Genomic DNA, 19857 nt, shown 5'->3' on the forward strand with positions numbered 1-19857 from the left:
TTGTACCAGCTGCCCTGTGAGTTGAAAGAGCCGAGTCCTGGACCTGGGTTCAGCTCACTGTGTCTCACCTGTGCCTCCCCAGTGAAATAATACGGTCTGGGGCCATCCCTGCAGCCTCAACAGTGTTTTATAAATGGCAGAGGTACTTCTGCGACTATGTGCTGTTAACCTTAAGGCTCTGGGGCTCGTGTAAGACATAATCATTCACCCGGAAGCCTACTCTAGACTTTGTTTCTGTTCATCCACATCTCTTCTCTGTCTTTGGGAACTGACATTATCATCTCCTCTTGAAATGTCCCTCAGTCTCACAGGCAAGGACTCGAGGTGTGGAGTCCTTTCTTCCTCCTCCCCTCTCTCCTGCTCCGGGTCCTTTGGCGTCTGTGGATCTGAGGCCTGACATCTTTTACAAAGTTCTGAGAAGTTCTCAGCAGCTCTCTCTGTCTTCAGTATTGCTCCTTTAGATACACATTAGCCTGGCTAACATCTTTAAGGTCTGGGTTTGCTGTTCCCATTAGTTTTAGGACACGGCTGTACTAAAACTGCTTTACATTCAACTCTCAAGATCAGGGTTTCAGAAGCACGGAGGCACTGTGACGTCAACATACACACGCAAGCGAGGCCTGATTGTCAGAAGACAAATAATTCTCAAGCAAATGTGGCTGAGACAGGCTTCCTAGCTGTTTCCTCTGTGTTCCAGGTTTATCTATTTAGTCCTTCCTCTGCTTCGAATTTGGCCCCCTAGGACTCTTGTTCTAGACATCAATTTCCTGTTAGAATCTCCAACTTGGGCATGTTCTGGGCCTTATCCCTCAACCTTGGCACTTCCTGTAACTTTCTATCTTTTTTCTGGGCCATAAAGAAAACCGAGCTTGCCTGCTTGCCATTGTTCTGGACACTGCAGCCCAGACTGTTGGCAAATCCCCTGTTTGAGATCCCCTGCCTACATCCCCCAGGGCACTGGGATTACTGGTGGGAGTTGCCACATGCAGCCTTCAACTCTTTCTTTTAAATATTTATTTTATGTGTGTGAATGTCTTGTTTGCATGTACATATATGTACCACATGCATTCCTGGTGCTTCTAGATGCTAGAAGAGTGTTGGGTCTCCAGGGCCTACTCTTACTGAAAATTGTGTGCCAACAAGTGAGTACTGGGAACTGACACAGGTCCTCTCCAAAAGCAGCATGTGCTCTTAATTGCTGAACCATCTCCCCAGGCCTGATTATTCCTTTTAATATTTTAGTTTCAGCGTTCTTATCAGGAAGGTTTCCATGGTAACTAATCCACCATCATGCTAGAAATACTTTTTGCCTAACTGAATTTATAGTGACCAACCATGACTTTAAACTTAGAAAACACGCATTTATTTATAAATCAATGATTCTGCATTTTGTTTATCCACTAGGGCTCTACAAAATGTTACTTTTTTTTTGAGAAAAGGATCTTCTGCCTTGAAATGTCTTGAGAGTTCCCTCTAACTGAGGCACGTAGATGTCTCTTTACCATACTGTTAAACTTGCTCTCTCCAGAGACCTCACTCCACGATGCCCAGTCTTGCGTATGACCATCACTCACAGGGTCAAATAATCCAGACAACACTGACCTAATAATGCCACAGTTGCAAACGTCTAGTTTTGCTTACTTAACAAGAAAATGCTTTGCCACCCAGAAAGGTGTAAGTTCAGAATGGAAAAGGAAGTTTGCTGGGATGTGAGGGTAGTGAGGGAGATTTGGAATGCAGCTGGATTGGGTCACTCCACCCATTTCCTTACAGTGTTTGCATAGGCTTTTAGCCATCGTGCCTTGGGTAAATTACTTACATATCTGTGCTTCATTTTCTTCATCTGTGTAAGACAGAACACAGTACCACCCTGGTGAGATTTCTATGATGACCAGGTCAACTATGTAAAGTACAGTACTTGGTACACAATATTTATTCAAGTGTTAATTATATATATTATATATGTAGCTATGTAAAACAGTCTAGTACTTGTCACCTGGAGCTTTATTCAAGTGTTTTTCTATGTATATATACATATATCTTATACATATACATACCCACATATATAAATATGATTTGAAAATGTGTTTCTTGTTATGCCTGTAAAAGGGAGAAAACAAAAACAGACAAAAACTGTATCCCTATTGGCTATTTTATATTCATTTTGAATTTTTATAAAATTTATTTATGTATTTACTTGTTAAGTTTTACTTAAAACCTATTCCAAATATAGAAGGAAAACTGGTTTTGCCCTTCAGAGTTAAGCTAAAGCAAAGACCTATTTGCTAATCACACCCTTCGGGCCACTAAACACCCACAGCTTTCTGAATACATAATAACAAAACAAAGCAAACACCACACCACTGTGGGCTCGTGTGCGCCATCATGTGTGCAGGAGCTAATAGCAGATGAAACAGGACCAGGATGGCGTCTTTGGAGTGAGCGAGGGGCAGGTGCAGATGCCGCTGTGGAAGGGGACTTTGGGAGACAGGAAGCCAAGCTATGCACACATTGTGAAATGCACTCACCTCACAGAAACCTGACAGAAACACTGAAAGAAGCGGAGGGTGGGGGGAGGGGTGAGATTCCTGAGACTACGCTCTTCCAGGAACAGGGAGAGTCTACCGGTTTCAAAATCACTACAGACTTAACGTACGTACATGGGGAGCATCCAAAAAACGTAAAATGTAGGGTGGGGTCGGAGAGGAAGCTGGGAAATAAAGGAACACCTTGAACGGAATAATTTGAAAGGTCGATCTAAGATCTCAGGGCATGGGCCACCCAGGAGGTCAGCTCCTAAATACTTTCAGAAGAATCGTCACCCAAGAACCAGAAGTCTCAGTCCCAGTAGGCTAGGAAGCATAAAAATGATCCCTCCACGGGTCAAAATAAGCAGCGTGGTGCCATTTTATTACAGCTCAATCCAGAGTTCCATCCGCCCTCCTCAGTCGACCTTTGGGACTTGGGTGGTCCCACATATCTTCAGTGAGCGATGCCTGCCTTAGGTGGCTCATGGAGACTTTTGCGAGCACTGTTCCAAACTACCGAACACATGCTAAGTCCCTGCTGTGGATAGTTCTTTGGAAAATGAAGATGACTCCAGCAGACAGCCAGAAAAGAGTTAGCGGTTCAACGAAAGGGACAGAGACACGGCATTGAAAGCGACAAGCAATAGAATCCCCAGAACCGTGGGTCTTAGGAAGATAAAACACTTGGCTTATGCCCCCAGGGGTCAAACTGAAATGTCATCAGGCATCATTGGCAAGAACTGTTGAGCAAAGATGTGCAGGTGTGAACGCAGGTGTGCGCTGAGGAATGACAAGGCTGTCCTATCATCTAAAAGGTAGACGGTGTGGAGGGAAGTGATAAGGGCTGATGGAACACATCCTGCCGCCAATGAAAGTGAGTGGAGAATGCTATAGCAGAGAAGTAACAGAAAGGCGTAGCAGAGATTCACAGGTAATAAGGGCTGGGGCGAGAGAGAAGGCTCCGTGGTTAAAAGCACGTGTCGCTCTTCCAGAAGACCCAAATTCTGTTTCAAGGCAGCTCAGAGCTGCTTGTAACTCCAGCTCCAGGAGAGCTGACGTCGTCTTCTGGCCTCCTTGGGTACCCACACACTGTGTGTGAGTGTATGCCTGTGTGTGTGTGTGTGTGTGTGTGTGTGTGCATAAATAAAGATAATTAAAGAAATAGGAAGCGGCTCCCACTTGCAAGGCTTAAAAGACATCTTTCCAGTAATAACACTTCCTCTCTCGAGTGATCTGTCTTGACTCACTGATTTGTCAGGTTTCTCCATGGGACATTTCCTCTCCCTAGGAAAGAGAAACTTCAGAGCAGTGGGAGGAAGGAAAGAGAAAGTAATTCAGCTTCGGTGAGGAGGTTGCCTTCCCTGCAGCCTTTATTCTGACTTCCACTAAGGAAGAAGTGAAACCACTGTGCAGACAGCTGGTGTAAGAGACCCACTCTGCATCATTACTGTCCTGTGATGAGGTCCTACTGTGTTAGAAAACTTAGCCATGATCAAATTTCCTCTCCTTTCTGTCAGCTAGGGCCGTGTGATGGTTTCAACTTGACATAACCCACAGTCACTCCAGAAAGAAGCCTGACTGAGGGATTGTGTGCAGTGTGCCAGACTGTGTGAATGTCTTTGGGGGCCTGTCTTAGTTGGGTTAATGGAGATGGAAGTATCTAGCCCACTGTGGGTGGCACAATTCCCTAGTCAGGGGACTGGAGGTGGGGGGGGGGGCGACCCAGAAAAGTAAAGGAATGGAGAAACTGAGCTGAGGACCAGCAAGCAAGCATAGAAAACATTCATTTTTCCTCTCTTGGCTGTTTGAAGTTCCTGACTTGACCTCCCTGACAGAAGTGTATAACCTGGAATTGTGAGATAAAGTAAAACCATCATTTCCCCAAGTTGCTTTTTGTTGGAGTATTTTATCCCAGCCACAGATACAAAACAAGGGCAGACCATTTGGGGGACACTGTCATTTTCTATGAACGAGCAATAGGTTTTTGAGATTCCACCATGAACTCATGAATCTTCCCATGTTAGACCACAGAGGCTTGACAAAAGAGTGAACTAGAACATGAGGCCCTGGAATTCAACAACACCCCATTCTATCAATGCTCCCCAAACCTTAAGGGAAAGAGTGTGATATCAGATCTGGCCTCACTTACTGTTATCAATGCAGCCTTTGCCAGCCTATCCCTCTGAGCCATGATTTACTCACCTCTAAAATCATATCCAAACAACTAGTGAAAAAGCCTCTGGCTCACCTTTGATGGCCACAGCACGGAGGCAGCTATCACCATCACTGTCCTTACTCACTTAAGGGCCTGACGTAGGGGCTAGAGATGGCTCAGCAGCTGAGAGTTTATACTGCTCTTGGAAAGGACCTGGGTTTGGTTCCCGGAACCTACATCTGGCAGATCACCACCACATGTAAATCCAGTTCCAGCAGATCTGACACCTCTTCTAGCCTCTGGGGCACACACCCACACTCACATGCTGTACAGAGATTGACACACGCACATACGGGACACATAAAAAATTTTTTAAACAACAAATATATTTTTTAAAGAGTCTGACCTATTGTAGACTCCTTGCTCATCCTTTTTCTTGACCTTCAGATATTTCTTTTTTTCTTTTCTTTTTTTTTTTTTCAGAGCTGAGGACCGAACCCAGAGTCTAGCGCTCTACCACTGAGCTAAATCCGAGTCCTGTCAGATATTTCCTGAGTGGCAGCCATAGTTTTTATAACAGGAAAGGCCAGGACACAGAGCTCAGCTGGGAGAGTGCTTGCTTGCCGTGCTGAGTCCCAGATTCAATCCCTATAAATGGTGATGGTGGCAGCCTGTACTTCCAGCACTGGTGAAATAGAGCCAGGGGAGGGGGGATCAGAAGTCTAAGCCTGGGTCTCTAAGACGGTACAGGGGGAAAAGCTTGATGCGGTTTGGTGACCTGAGTTCAATGACTGGGACCCACAGAGTGAAAAGAGAATAGCAGCGTCTCATGCAAGTTGTTCTCTGTGCCATGAACAATAAATAAATGCAATTTTAAAAAGTCCTCTACACAGTGACTTTGATGGCAGTCTAGGATACATGAATCTCTGTCTAGGAGATAGGTCTATCCAAAAGGAGGAGGAAGAGGAGGGGGAGGAAAGGAAGAAAAGACAAAGAAATTGGGTGGGGGGGAAGGAAAGCCAAATCACATCCATATTGCCTAAAACTTTTCTTTGGCTCCTTCTGTCTTTTAAATTTCAGCGGAGCTACTTCCTTTGGTTCCTTGAGCCCAAGCAAACCTGCCTCCTGCCCTCTACCATCTCTAACCCATCCACTCTGTTCCTGGTAGAATACTGTGTGCCAGCCATGTTTCCTGAGTTCTTTAAGGAGATTATGCCTGTTTAAATGAATCCTCACCCAGGAGTGTCCTATTCCGAGGAAGCATTTCTGCCCCTCCCTCTCCTTCCCCGTGGTCTTTGCATCTTTTGGATGGACCTTGGACTTGAAGTTGTGACCACACTTCTGCACTGCTCCACTCTAGCTTCGGACTTGAGTGTTGGAAAGAATGTATTTGTGTGAATATTACTCAACAGCTGCCTCTCAGTGTGAGTAAACTTCAGAGGGCAGAACTTGATTGTTTCACAACTGCAACAACTGCAGCCCCCGAGACTAGCCTAGCCACAAACTGTTTGACTTATGATCTGTACTATCATTAGGCAAGTCTCTGTCAACAACAGGCCTATCACTGCCGTAGCCTCACGACCTCAGGGAACTTAGGCTTTCCTTGCATGATTTCCAAAGCACTTAATTACTTTCCTGAGGGAAAAGGCTGAATTTTCTCTTTTCAATATTGTCCAAATTTTCCAATTGAGTATGCATGTTTAAATTAGCAATTTTCTTAAGAACCTTGCATTTTAACCATATTGGTTACAGAAAATCAGTCTGGTTCAAAACGTTTTCAAAATAAGATTATTTTTTTCAAATTAAATTTTATTTTTATTTTTTAATTTTTATTAATTACAATTTATTCAGTTTGTATCCCAGCTGTAGCCCCCTCCCTAGTCTTCTCCCAATCCTGCCCTCCCTCCCTCTTCTTCTCCTATGCTCCTCCCCCAGTCCAATGATAGGGGAGGTCCTCCTCCCCTTCCATCTGACCCTAGTCTATCAGGTCTCATCAGGACTGGCTTCTTTGTCTTCCTCTGTGGCCTGGTAAGATTGCTTCCCTCTCAGGGGGAGGTGATCAAAGAGCCAGCTACTGAGTTCATGTCAGAGATAGTCCCTGTTCCCATTACCAGGAAACCCTCTTGGAGACTGAGCTGCCATGAGCTACATCTGTGCAGGGTTATCTCCATGCATGGTCCTTGTTTGGGATATCAGTCTCAGAAAAGACCCCTGTGCCCAGATTTTTTTGGTTCTGTTGCTCTCCTTGTGGAGCTCCTGTTCCCCCCATGTCTTTCTATCTTCCCCTTCAAAATAAGATTCTTACAAAGGAAAGAAAAGCCAGCTGTGACAACATGTCAACAGCTTTGATCAGCCTGACACCTGAAAGGACACTGTTTTAGTAAAGGACTTACTGGCTGGCCAGATGTAGATGATACAAAAAAAGCGAAAAGAAAATCGTCACATTGGCTTATTCTGATAAAATTCATAGTCCCTGACCCAAAATGGGAATGCAATATTTGGAGTCGCATATAGAAAATATTTCTATTCTTCAGAAAGGTAAATGTGTCAAAGGGTATGACAGCCACCACAGCTTCAGGGCCAGCGAAAAGGAAACTCATCTAGATTGTTGACAAACTCCAGACCGACACAAGCTTTCAGACGTCAAATGGAAATAACTGTTAAGCCACAAGGTACATGCATCTCGTGATGTAGTAGGGGTAAATCCCACTATTGTAAAATTTATGTTGCCAGTGAACTTCAAAGTTTTCTAAGACTCATGGGCATGCACCCTACCCCTTCAGCTGGAACTCTAATATTAGGAACACAGAAAAGCCTAGAAACAGCCATTATGTGAAAGGAGAAAGAACTGGTCAAAATAAATTTGTGTGACTGAAAGCAGAAAACAGTCAGGATACAGTGTTACTTTTAGAAAATGAAAAAGGTGGTTCACAAAATATTTGCAGTATGTTTCTACTTTCTAATTAAAAATAGATGCATGTTAACATTTCCACGCTGAGAAAAGGAAATAAAGGATAGCATGGATACTTTCTAAACATTTATATATTTTTCTAAGGGTACATATATCAGTTTTACAATCATAAAAAATTTACCTAGGGGGGAAAAAACCCAACTTTCTACAGAAGAGACAATCTGTTCCCTTGTATATTCTATATCCCAGAAAAGGCATCACTAAGCATCTATTTTAAAGATTACATTTTTTAGAAAAAAAAAAAAAAAGTAATCCAAGTATAACTCTGAAAGTGCTGCTCTGTTGGGAATTTCTCCGCAGGAAAAGCTACACACCCCACATTCTAGTCCATTCAGAGAGCTGTATTTGCATAATGTTATTCAGTGGCTAATGTCACCTGTGTTGCCTAATCTAAGCTCCCATATAAATAGAAGTGGAGCATGCCTGCTTTAGCTATCAGCAAGTGCTGACTACAGGAAAGAACCACCCAAGACCAGCCATTCCTTGTCACTGTCAAGGTGAGTGTCACACCAATCTACCAGAATATCTGCTCTCTGTTGTGGGGGGGAGGGAAACAGTACTGGCTCCAGGCTCTTAAGGAACTCTGATATAGAAAGACAAAAGACTTGTTAAAGGATAAAGTGGTTCGTTTTTCAGAATGAGATTTGAAAATCGTTCTGGATTATACTTTTAGTTCCGTAATTCTAATAGAGACGTTGGCATTCTAGGCGGATATCTCTGTCATAAATTTATTTCCTCGTTTCTTATCTTGTTCAACCATGCAAGCTTATGGTCCTTTAGAGCAGAGTTCTTCCACAAGTGTTAGCTCAAGCTAGTCCGTGAGAGTAACGAAGGGAAGAGAAGGTTATTGAAATCAAATCATCACTGAAAATAGAGAAAAGCAAAGACAGGCACGACTCCTCAGCTGCTGGGGTGTCTTCACTAGGCTAACACCAACTCTAAGTCTCCAAGAAGGTAAGCTACTGACTGCAACAAACAGATTTATTGAAAAGGCAACTTCATGTCTAGAAAAAAACATTTCTAGGACACATGAACCCTTGGGTGAAAGAGAAAACAGAAAGCACCACTGCTTTTGAAGCAGCACAGAAGAGCAGTGCTGGGCTGTTCATGCTGCCTCAGTTCCTACTGGTACAGGCTGTTTAAACTGTATCCTGTCCAATGGAAACTCTAGCCTTTATATGGGTCACCTAACCCCATGATCCCACACATAAGAATTTAAGATGAACTGTTTGGTAAAAGTTACAATTCTGCTTTGAAGGAGATCATTCATTGTGAGCCAGTGATGATGAGTGGTAACAGCTCAGTAGCAAGGATAAGTGATGTGTTCCTAAGCAAAAGAGGTCACAGGAAGGTTTGCAGGCAAAGAATAAAGGAAGCCATAAGACGAGACATCCAACAACTGCGCTAAGTCATAATCAGCACATTCAACAAACAGTGGGAACAGAAAAATGAGGAAATCTTCCTTGTATGTTTTGTATGCCATCTTACAGCTTCTTAGCTTCGTGCTATGCATAAACAACACACCGAGATCATCACATCAGATGCCCCTATTAATAGGAAGTGGCTGCTTACACAAAAATCCTAAGGCAGCCAGAGATAATTTTGGCTGTTGATCTTTCAGCCAAGTTTAACACAGTATTTAACTCAGCCAAAGAGAAGAGTATATATTGAACACTGGCACAGCTTCTTCAGGACACTTGCTTTGAGCATAGGAAGGGTTAACAAAATTCCAAGTGCTGGCCCACCCCCCTCTGTCTGCATCAGTTGTTAGCCAATGCAGTTGTTGGAAGAATTGGCATAAGCCCCTTGTCCTTTGCCTGCAAACCTTCCTGTAAGCCGCAACCAGTCAGAATCACTGGCTTCTCAGTCATGTAGTTCAGAGTTGTAACTTTGACAGTGTTAATTTTTAACCCCTTTGAACAGAGAAAGGAGGGAGATAGGATGGTGATAGAGGGAGAGAGAATAGAGAATATTTGAGTTTCTTTCTTTTTTTTTTGTACAGAATAAGAGACAGCTTTCTTTCATTCTTCTACATGTGGATATCCAGTTTTCCCAGTAAAAAAAAAATTTAAGGCTATGGTTTTTTCTAATATATGTTTTTGATACCTCTCTCTCAAGAATTAGGTGGCTCTATCTGCCTGAGCAATGATGTAATTATATGTTAATTTAAAAAAAAATTTAAAAGAGAAAAAAGACAATGTGGTAAAGTTGAAACGATGCAAGGAAGATAACAAGAGATTTAAAACTCAATATAAAAGAAGTAGATAAAGTTAGACCAAAGGGGAATAAAAATTCAAAATAATAAATAATAGTTTAAAATTTTAAATTATAATTTATAATTAATTAATTTACTTATTCACTTTACATCTCAATCATAGTCCCCTCCATCCTCTCCTCCCTGACCCACTCCTTCCCCTATTCGCCTTCCCCTCCCCTTCAGAAAAGGGGATTCCCACCACCATCACCTACCCATCCCAGCTCAACAAGCTGCATCAGGAATGACTGCTTCTTCTTCCCCTGTGGCCTGGCGAGGGGGAAGTGACTGAAAAGCAGGCACCAGACTGCATGTCAGAGACCGCCCCAATGAAAGGGGGAGACAGACTCACCTTTCCATGTCTGTGCGGGGAGAGCAATGGGTAAACATTTGCTCCCATTAAGCAGGCTGGCGTACATGTATCTCGCATAAGGGCTGTGTTTACTCTAGAGCCTAAGAGCCCGGAGGCTTTCCGCCTTTGCATTTACGGGGCCTTTGCATCCCACAGTGATTTACACATCCTGCAGGCTGAGCAGGTTCCCACTCACTCCAGTGACCCTCAGCCTACGCTCCACGAGTGTGGCAAAGTCCACCGAGTTCGCCTGGGAGTGAAGGGAGCACTGGAGGGAAGAGCAATAGACTTGCTTGGTGTGTAATAGCCTGCCCCTGCATGTCTGGAGGCCTCCCTCTCTGCAGACACCCTCACGCTGCAGGTCGTGGTCTCCGCCACAAGGGGGCAGGACCACTGGTCACGCCCCGTCCACAGCCCAGGCTCCTGGTGAGTGAGACTTGCTGCATCTCATACCCTCCTCTTCAGGTTGCCTCCTGGCCAGTCACTACGGCAGCGTGTTCCCAGGCGCCCTGACTTGTCACCTTTCTGTATTTTCTGATCTGCTGAGCTGCCCAGTCTCAAACAGTGCCCCACCCTCCCTCGATCGCTCCTGATCACAGCGTTCTTTCAAATTACAGGGAGTGATGTCATGGCTTCTTAACTCTAGTTAGCAGTGAAAGGGAACTCGCCCTCAGACCAAAATCCTGCCCTGGATTTAAGGCTTGTGAGAACTGGGCCGCCAACCTTGGGTTTCCCTTGCTGCCCTCAATGTTCCCCTGTTCTCATTATGGCCCCCTAAACTAGAATTGACCATGTGATTGCGTTTCCCTCCTTCCTGACTTCCTCTTGGGGCCCTCCTCTACCCGTACAGGGAGCCACAGCTTCCTGCTTCCCCAAGTCATCTTTTTGTTTCTCCGTGAACTTTCGCTACCCTGTTTTTGTTGGAGTTGTGGTTTTGTTTTGTTTTTGTCCCTCCCACCTTGATTCCCAGAGATCTTCTGCTCCGTGTTCTTGGACTATAGCTTCTCCTTTTTACCCTGACCTCACTTGTGAGTGAGCAGAGCAAATCAGCAATCTTACTCCCTTCCTTTATTCTTGAGAAGTTAAGGCTTATTCTTGATCGCCATCATCATTCATTTTTAATATTCAGGTGGTGCCAAGTCTGACAAGCAGAAACCCTCCATGACTTTGACATAAACTCATTTAGTAACTGACTGTTTTCTGGCATAGCGTGTTTCATGGTCAATATTGCTTTCCTGGCCCCATATCTGGAGCCGTGGTCCCTTTTAGTGGAGAGAGTATTTAGGAAAGCAGATTTGCACACACACTGCTGTTTAATTCTGACTCAAACTGAACGTCACAGGGGCTTTGCCTTGGCATCTGAACTATACATTTGTATTTCTTTTCCTCCACAGTGAAAATCATGCCAAATAAGTATGGCTACTTTTAATTTTTTTCTATGTACTACAACAAAACAATCCTGAGGTTTCAATAAAAACACTGCCACTAACAATAAATCTACCTAGCTTCAGATTTCTCTGTGCTTTTTTAAAAAATATTTTTATTCTATGGCTAGATACTATGCTCAAATTTATTCTTTTTTTTTCTGTATGGCTATCAATTTCTTGTTGAGTTACCCAAAGTTATTTCTGATGATTTCAGATACATATAGTTGGACTAATATTATATTTTAATCCTACAGAAACCTGAAAAATGAAGCCGAAGATGAAGTATTCAAACTCCAAAATTTCCTCAGCAAAGCTCAACAGTACAGCGGAGAAAGCCTTGGCGCAGCCTTGCAAACTAAGAAGTAAGAGCTTACGCATCCCATTTTGCACACTATTTTAAACCGATTATCAAATATTAATTATTTCAATGTTAAGACAAGCTACCTTACCAAAAATTTCTAAGAATATAAGAACTGAAACTAAAAGTATGTAAGTGTATAAGTATATATAAGTATGTAATATAGAAGCCTTAATTTTGAATGGAGTTTATATCATTTCTGTTGTTATTTGGCACAACACAGGAGAGTGACAGCTTAGAGCATTAGAGAAGTGTAAACTTAGTAAAAAACGGTCTTTTATATCAATCTCTTCACACCTCTCATGGCTCCTGCCACCGAATCCCCAAAACCTCTCCCCTAATTAACCAAAAAATCTCTAAACTGATCCACTTTCAGTCCACATATTTGTCAAGACCTTTGGGGTATCACTGTGATGATTATCTACAGGAAAGAATGACAAGTGAAGATACCCAGGCCCCAAATAAAGAAGAAGAAACTAAATATAATAGTCTAATAAAGAACTCAGCGTTTGGAGTACAATGAAAGAGAAATGAAGTTAAATAACAGCTACACCTCTGAAGAGGGAAGAACTGTAGAATCTTTGAGCCTTAAAGTCAGTAACGTGGCTGCATTGTCTTCCTCTGTGGCCTGGCAAGGCTACACGCCCCGCCCCCACAGGGGGAGATGATCAGAGAGCCAGCCACTGAGTTCATGCCAGAGACAGCTCCTGCTCCCCTTACTAAGGAACCCACTTGGAGACTGAGTCTATGGGCTCTGAGCAGGGGTTTTAGGTCCTCTCCATGCATGGTCTTTGATTGAGGTGGACTAGGGGAGAGGCATAGGGGGAGAAGAGAGAGGGAAGGTAGGATTGGGAGGAGATGAGGAAGGGGGCCACAGCTGGGATACAAAGTGAATAAATTGTAATAAATAATAAAAAAAAATCAGCAAAGTGGGAAGGAATCATAGCTACTTACAGCATATTTTTTATACTGAAATAGTGACACCAAGGAGGATAACAGAGCTCTGGGAGTCTGGAAGCAAATTAGATAATGATGGCTGGCCTAAAAATAAAGCGATTCCCCCTTCTGCCTCCCCCGAGGCTCGGACCACCCACACACTTCTTTGGTAATCAGGATTTTAAAAAAATGACAGATTTGACAGTGGTTTCTGAATGGCCAGGAAATCACAGTTAAATTGATCCTTTCACTTGTTGTTATGTCAAAATGCTCTGTGCAGAAACAGTGACTCGGGAGAGTGACCTGGTGCCCCCAAGTTTCCTTGATGGTAAAGAACTCACTGTCTTTGTATCCGGAAAATGTGACCCCTTTATAGACACTGCATTGTGGAGTAGGCGTGCCAGAATTTCTGACGTTGGCACCAAAGTCACTTTAAATACTGACATCTTACAAGTCACATGTTCAGGTCTTCCTTTCCACCTGACCCTAAAAAGACTATTACTGATGTCCAAGACACAAATGAAATTTTCTGCATGTGCCTTAAATTTTTCTTTGGCTAAATGAAATGAGGATGGATGAATAACCGGTTGATCTTTTTAGTGCAGTTGATTGAATTTGCACTTGGCTATCCCCTTCCTCCTCCCCAGATTGCAGGCCCAATTTCTTCCCCCACCAAATAAGACTCTACATAGCTCAGACAGACCTGGAAATTCATGACCCTCCTGCTTTGGCCTTTTCAGTGCTGGTAGAATCTAATGAAGAGCCCTGATAGTAAACACACAGCACTGATTATTGATTTTACATCTCTGTGGCCAAATTCCTGACAGAAGCAACTTAAAGGCAGACAAGTCATTTTGTTTCATGGCTTAGAAGGTACAGTCCACCATGAGATGGAAGAGGTGCTGTATCAGTTCGATCTCTGGCAGCCATAGCTTGCAGCAGCTTCTCATATGGCATCAACCCGGAGGAGGGGACTGACTGAAGGACCAGGCTACAATCTTCTGAGGCTGGTCCCCTGTGGTCTATATATATCAGCAAGGTCCCAAAGGTTCCACAATCCCCCAAACACTGTCACCAGGCCGGGACCAAGTGTTCAAGCACAAGAGTCCGTGGAGCCATTTAACTGTAACACACTCCTTAGCACAACTCATGAGTCATGGAATCTTGAGCCTCAGATTATCATTGTAAGACTCAGACAATAATACTTTGCAAGTTTATTATGAATGGCTAAATTAAAAAAGGCATTAGCGTAGTGTTAGGCCTAGTGTTGATACTAGGTTAATGGCAGCCATTGAATAGTATCAATAACCTTTATGGCCTGCAGCCACCCTCCAAAGATTATTGAAAGCTCATCCTAGAAGAGCAGAAAACCAGCTCAAATCTCATGTGCCCTCAGTCAGGCACTGGCTTATGCAATCTGAATGTAGGGTCATGATTCCTCAAGTGGCCTTCTGGAAACCAAGCAAAACAAAAATCCCTAAAGACCTAAATTGTTTCAACAACTCATTTGGCAGCAAAACACAACCCCAGCCTATTGCTTGTTAAATCCCAAGGTCTGTGGCAGCTAATTTCAAATGTCAACTTGACTGAATTAAGACCAGCTTAAGGCATTAATGAAGCATCTCTTTACATGTGTCTATGTCAGCTTTTTTTTTTTTTTTTTTTTTTTTGGAAAGGCTAGCTTAGACATACCCTGAAAATGGGCAGCTGCAACAGACCGCTACACCTTCCCCTCCACAAAGGACCTGCTACTTGTGCAGAACTAATTGCTCTCTCCTTTAAGTTGCTCCTGGTCACAGACCTGGTCCCAGTGAACTGGTTAATGCAAGACTTTATTTTATTTTGTATAGCATATTCTGTGTCCTACTAAAAAATAAGTATAGTCAATTTTTAATCAAGTAGTGCTACTCTTGTGTCTGTGGGAGGTTCTGGATGACCTACATAAATCTACTTTTTTTTTCCTATTGTTAGGATCCCAGCAGAAGGCCAAAGAAATTTGCCATGTGTACTGCATGAGGCTCCGTTCTGGCCTCACCATACAAAAGGATAACTCTTACTTTGGGAAAGAACCCACCAAAAGATATTCGCTAAAATCAGGTAAGTACATTCCTGGACAGACTGATGGCATCTATTCGCTTTTACTTTCCACATCTATATATACGATTCTTTTCCTCACCCAAATTGTCCTTGAGGAAAAGAATAAAGATGATAATGTGTTGAGCATTTTAGAAAGGGTTCTAATTACATGGGAGAAATGGATATACTGTTGAGTAGAAACAGATGATACAAGATTATATGTAAATATGCAATCATTTGGGGTTATATTTTCTAATATAAAAGAGTTAAACTAAATAGTTCACAGGGGTGCTTATGAATGTTGTGACTGTGGCAAGTAGTTTTGTTTTTGTTTTTGTTTGTTTTCCACTTGGTGTGCTCTGCTAGAGTATGAATGGAAAAATGTCTTTTAAAGAGAAGACCTCACCATCAGGGAGGAAATGATCCTATCAGACCATTGGGTGACCACGGCTCTGGGATCACTAACCACTGTCGCTATATTGCCCACTAAAATGATGGTAACTTTGTAGAAGGAAGAGAGATGGCTCAACCCCTGACCCCAGCTGCTGTCTTGCAGGTAGAAAGCACGAAGACAACTTCTCTGCCTATTCACAGCATGTTATGAAGAGGGCCCTGTTTGCTGGACGCAGTTTCCAACCATACACTCCGTCGTTGGACTCACCAAGTATCCGAGGTATGACTGGTCACACGGGCTGTGCTGGGGATGAAGTGGGAGACAAGACATGGGGTCTTGGCCAAGGCTACTTCACTTGGAAGACTCAAGAGTGTGTCTTCACATGTATCAGAAACCTCTGTTTCCTGCTTGTATGCCAGTTCATGGCAGCCAAACTGGGGTGGTGTAGCTATGCCTGTGCGTTCTCTAGTTAGCACTCCATTGGTGTTTTGGGATACTTGCTTTAGATTCGAATCATGTCTACATCAGTCCTGATAAATGCATTCTCCTTTGAGAGAAAAAAATTACAGTAGTCCTCAAATTTTAAAATGAAAGAAAATAAAAGAACTATTATTTTTTAAAATACAATTTTAACATGGTATGGCTTAAAGACTAGTTTAAAGTTTTTTTTGTTGTTGTTGTTGTTGTTGTTTTTTTAATTTGTGCAGAGTTCCAAATAAAATGGTGATTATCAAGAAGTGAAGAAAGTCCAGGGAATGTAGTTCATTGATAGAACGCTTGGCTCATGTGCCAGGCTCTTCATTTAATCTCTACCAATGTGGGAGGAAATTAAAAGTGAAGGCTGGACATAGTGGCATGTGCTTTTAATCCCAGCATTTGGGAAGCAGGTGAATTTCTGGGGGTTCAGGCCTGCATAATCTACACAGTGAGTCCCAGAATGACCGGAGCTATCTAGGATGACACTGTCTCAAAAACAAACAAACAAAAGACCCAAATTAAGCAATCAGTTAACAAGTGAAAACCCCACCATTAAAGAAACTTGATTAAAAACCATTTATTGCCATTTTAATAGCTATTTCTATATGGGATAGTACATAAAGCAAATTAGTATATATTTTATGTAGTACATATATTTTAGTATATATTTAATATAAACATAATAAGCTCCCGATCAATATTCAATTTTCTCACAAACCGTTTTTAAATTACTTTGCTTTAGATGTTCACATACAAATTCTCGTTTTGTATATTATTTTTCTTTGCAAAATTTAATTAACACATAGAAGATACAGTACATTTTAATGTAGGATCATCATATGTGTCTCAGTCTGCTTCAGTTTACATAGGCTTTTAAAATGTTGTCATGTGCTCAAGGCATGAAGTGGCTTCTGTGTGCATCCCCCTAGGTTCTCAGCCTTCCTAATGCACAGACATCTTAATACAGTTCCTCATGTTGTGGTGAGGCCCAACCATAAACTTATTTTCTTGGCTACCTCATTACTGTAATTTTGCTATTGGAAGATCCCTGCAAAAGGATCAGCTAACCCCACAAATTGAGAACCACTGCCCCAGAGTTTTGGAAATCTCTAAGAGACCATGATTTATAAAGGGGCATACGTTCACCTGTGTCTTCCAAACATGAACATTCTTTCCCTAGACTGTAGGAAGGCAAGAAAGAGTGCTGTCCTCCTCCACCCCCCTCCACTGTGCTGGTAGCCGGCACCTTTAACCCCACCCTGTTATCAGCTATGGTACATGGCTTTTGCCTATGTTACAATGACAAAGTATAACTCACACCAAAAACCAAAATTCTTCAGAGAAAGTAAAAGAAATAGCCAAGAGAATGACTCACAAATTGTTTGTGTTTTATTCTTGATGACAGGAATTTCACTTTTTACAGAATCTTGTGCTTCCCTGAGCACGTATAATGACCAATCCGTTAGTTTTGTTTTGGAGAATGGATGTTACGGGATCAATGTTGAAGATTCTAGAAAAGACCAAGAAAAAGGTAGGATATTTCTTCATCTCTATATTTAGTAATGATGACTGGCAAAGTTTTAAAAAAAATCTACCAATACTATCAACAGTGGATTAACTGAGACATTCAACAGCAATGGGTTTCATCATCCATGCTAATTCCATTTCTTCCTATGTCAAGAAGGATTCAGTACAGTCACATTCTTCTGGGAATAATATAGACACTGAGAAACACCTATTGGGAAACACAAAAAGAGGGGCCACACGGATTTATTAATGCTGAGTGCCTATTAGATCTCCCCAACTTTTTCAGTGTCACCAAAGCATAGTCTTTTGTGAAAGACTCTTCCTCTGCCATCAACAATAAGGCCTGTGTTGGTGAGTTCATCAGAGCACAGTCTATTCTGAGATCTTTCTAAGAACCACCAAGGTTTTGCTTTTTTTTGGTGTATGATAAAAGGAGAGGACACTTGTTGCCTGGCCCGGTGTACACAATGGCAATGAAACCTTTTGATATGTGTGTCTCTGACCCTTCGATGCCCTGTGTTGTCTTTCAGACAAGGTGCTCCTGCGTTATTATGAGTCCTCCTTTTCGGCAAGTGAATCAGGTAATGTGAGGGCGGGGATGGGGGGTGGGGATTGGTGGTGGTGCTTGAGTTCTCTTTCAGAACAAAGATGAATCTACATTAGCTCATGATTATCATGAAAGAGGGGTTCAAAATGCTCTCCTTAATCCTGTACTCATTGTAAAATCTTAGCATCTCAGAGCACTTATTCCACCTCACCTGTTTCTGGATTAGTAAGATAGGGGCTTAGCTACACTTATAACAGTACAGGCCATCCCCAGCCATGGCTAGAAAGATTCTGCTCAAAGGCTGTCCAGAGGCAGTTCCTTTTACATTATCCTTCTATCCATATCTAACAGCTCAACATTAGGCCCGATCAGCAAGAGGGAGCAAGGCAGGTGAATGCATCCTTCCCCCCAGTCAGGACACAATTAAGAAGTTACACAGCACGTGTCTGCTCATGTTTGCTTTATTGGAACTTAGTCTGAAGGCAACGCTGAGCCACGAGAAGGCAGGTGGGGGAATGTTCTATTATCAGAGGACAGCTCTCAGCGGCTTAGCATGCTCACAGGGAAGGCGATGCCCAAAGTCGTGTGTACTGTAATCAATTTAAAAAGATCAGAACTACCTACTTGGTGATGATTCTTCAGTTTTATTTGGGTACAAACACTTCTGAATGGATTAACCTTCTATTTTCCTTCACAACATGAGTCTTTGGGTTATGTTAAATTAAGATGAGTTACAGGGTTTTTGATTTATAATTTCCCTTGTGTTTTTTTTTTTTTTTTTTTTTTTTTTTTTTTTTTTTTACTTTTAAATGCTGGGTAAAATTGTATTAATCATTCACAACAGATTTTTCTTTTTAAAAAAAGATTTTATGGGCACAAATGTTGTGTCTGCATGTATGTCAGTGTGCCACATAGGTGCAGTGCTTGAAAAAGCCAGAAGAGAGCTCTGAGTGTCCTGTGGCTCGAGTCACAGGTAGTTAGCTGTGAGCTGCTCTATGGGCTGTCGGAACTGAATCCAGGTCTTCTGCGGGCGCATCAAGTGCCCTCACCCACGGAAGCATCTTTCCAGCCCCGCAACAGGAGCTTCTGCAGTATCAGTTGTCTCTGTGTAACAGAGTGGTCGAAGGTAGCCAAGCGGCACATGTATCACCTCACACGCTACCGTTTTCATTGTAAGGTGACGGTGTGGACGGGAAGATGCTGATGGTGAACATGAGTCCCATCAAATACACAGACATCTGGCTGCATGCCAACGACAAGGAGCACTCAGTGGAGGTAACACAACTATGACTGCGTCACACCCACAAATTGATTCTACCAGTTTATGTGTATTTAGATTTTAGGGAACCTTTGAAGACAGAGCTGTGCGCGTACTATTGTAAATAAAATACAGTAAGTTCCTTCTAACGATTTGCTTGAGAGTAGGGAAGGGGGAGAAGGGAAGTCTGGTCTCCAGCAAAAGCACAGAATCTCCAGGGAACCTGTTAGAAAACAGGATTTCCGGCTCCTGACAACTGAACAAGACCTAACATTTGAACAACCCTCCAGGAGCTTCATCATTTCACTAAACAGTTTGAGAGGCACTTCCGCACAGAGTGATCTCGCACCCTTTCCATTTGGCTGGGTTCTTCCAGAATTTTTCTTATAAAATAATATGTGACCCCAAGTCTGTCAAGGGGAGGACAACAAACATGTCCACATATCAGCAGTTATTGGCAGCATTACATTCTACCTCTGATCCATTCTTACTTAGTAAACAGCAGGTGTACATCAGCCATGACAAAAAAAAAAAAAAGTTATGATCATGCAAAGAACAAACAAGCCAGAGGAAGAAGGAAGGAAGGAAGGAGGGAGG

General features: G+C 42.6%; 1 protein-coding gene across 3 annotated transcripts in view; it reads left to right on the plus strand.

The window, feature by feature from the left end:
- Il33 (interleukin 33) overlaps nt 1-19857 on the plus strand; it is a 32860-nt gene that overhangs the window by 10147 nt on the left and 2856 nt on the right. The window contains exons 1-7 of one of the 3 annotated variants that reach the window (XM_021647894.2): nt 8008-8151; nt 11942-12049; nt 14953-15078; nt 15614-15730; nt 17334-17459; nt 17986-18036; nt 19180-19277. In XM_021647894.2, coding sequence (XP_021503569.1) covers nt 11953-12049; nt 14953-15078; nt 15614-15730; nt 17334-17459; nt 17986-18036; nt 19180-19277 — 615 coding nt within the window. In that variant the 5' untranslated portion in view covers nt 8008-8151; nt 11942-11952. Of the gene's footprint in view, nt 1-8007; nt 8152-11941; nt 12050-14952; nt 15079-15613; nt 15731-17333; nt 17460-17985; nt 18037-19179; nt 19278-19857 lie in introns of those variants that run through there. The other 2 variants (XM_021647893.2, XM_021647895.2) reach the window with 2 other exon arrangements.

This window comes from Meriones unguiculatus, chromosome 1, assembly GCF_030254825.1.
Source record: "Meriones unguiculatus strain TT.TT164.6M chromosome 1, Bangor_MerUng_6.1, whole genome shotgun sequence".
Classification (NCBI taxonomy): domain Eukaryota; kingdom Metazoa; phylum Chordata; class Mammalia; order Rodentia; family Muridae; genus Meriones; species Meriones unguiculatus.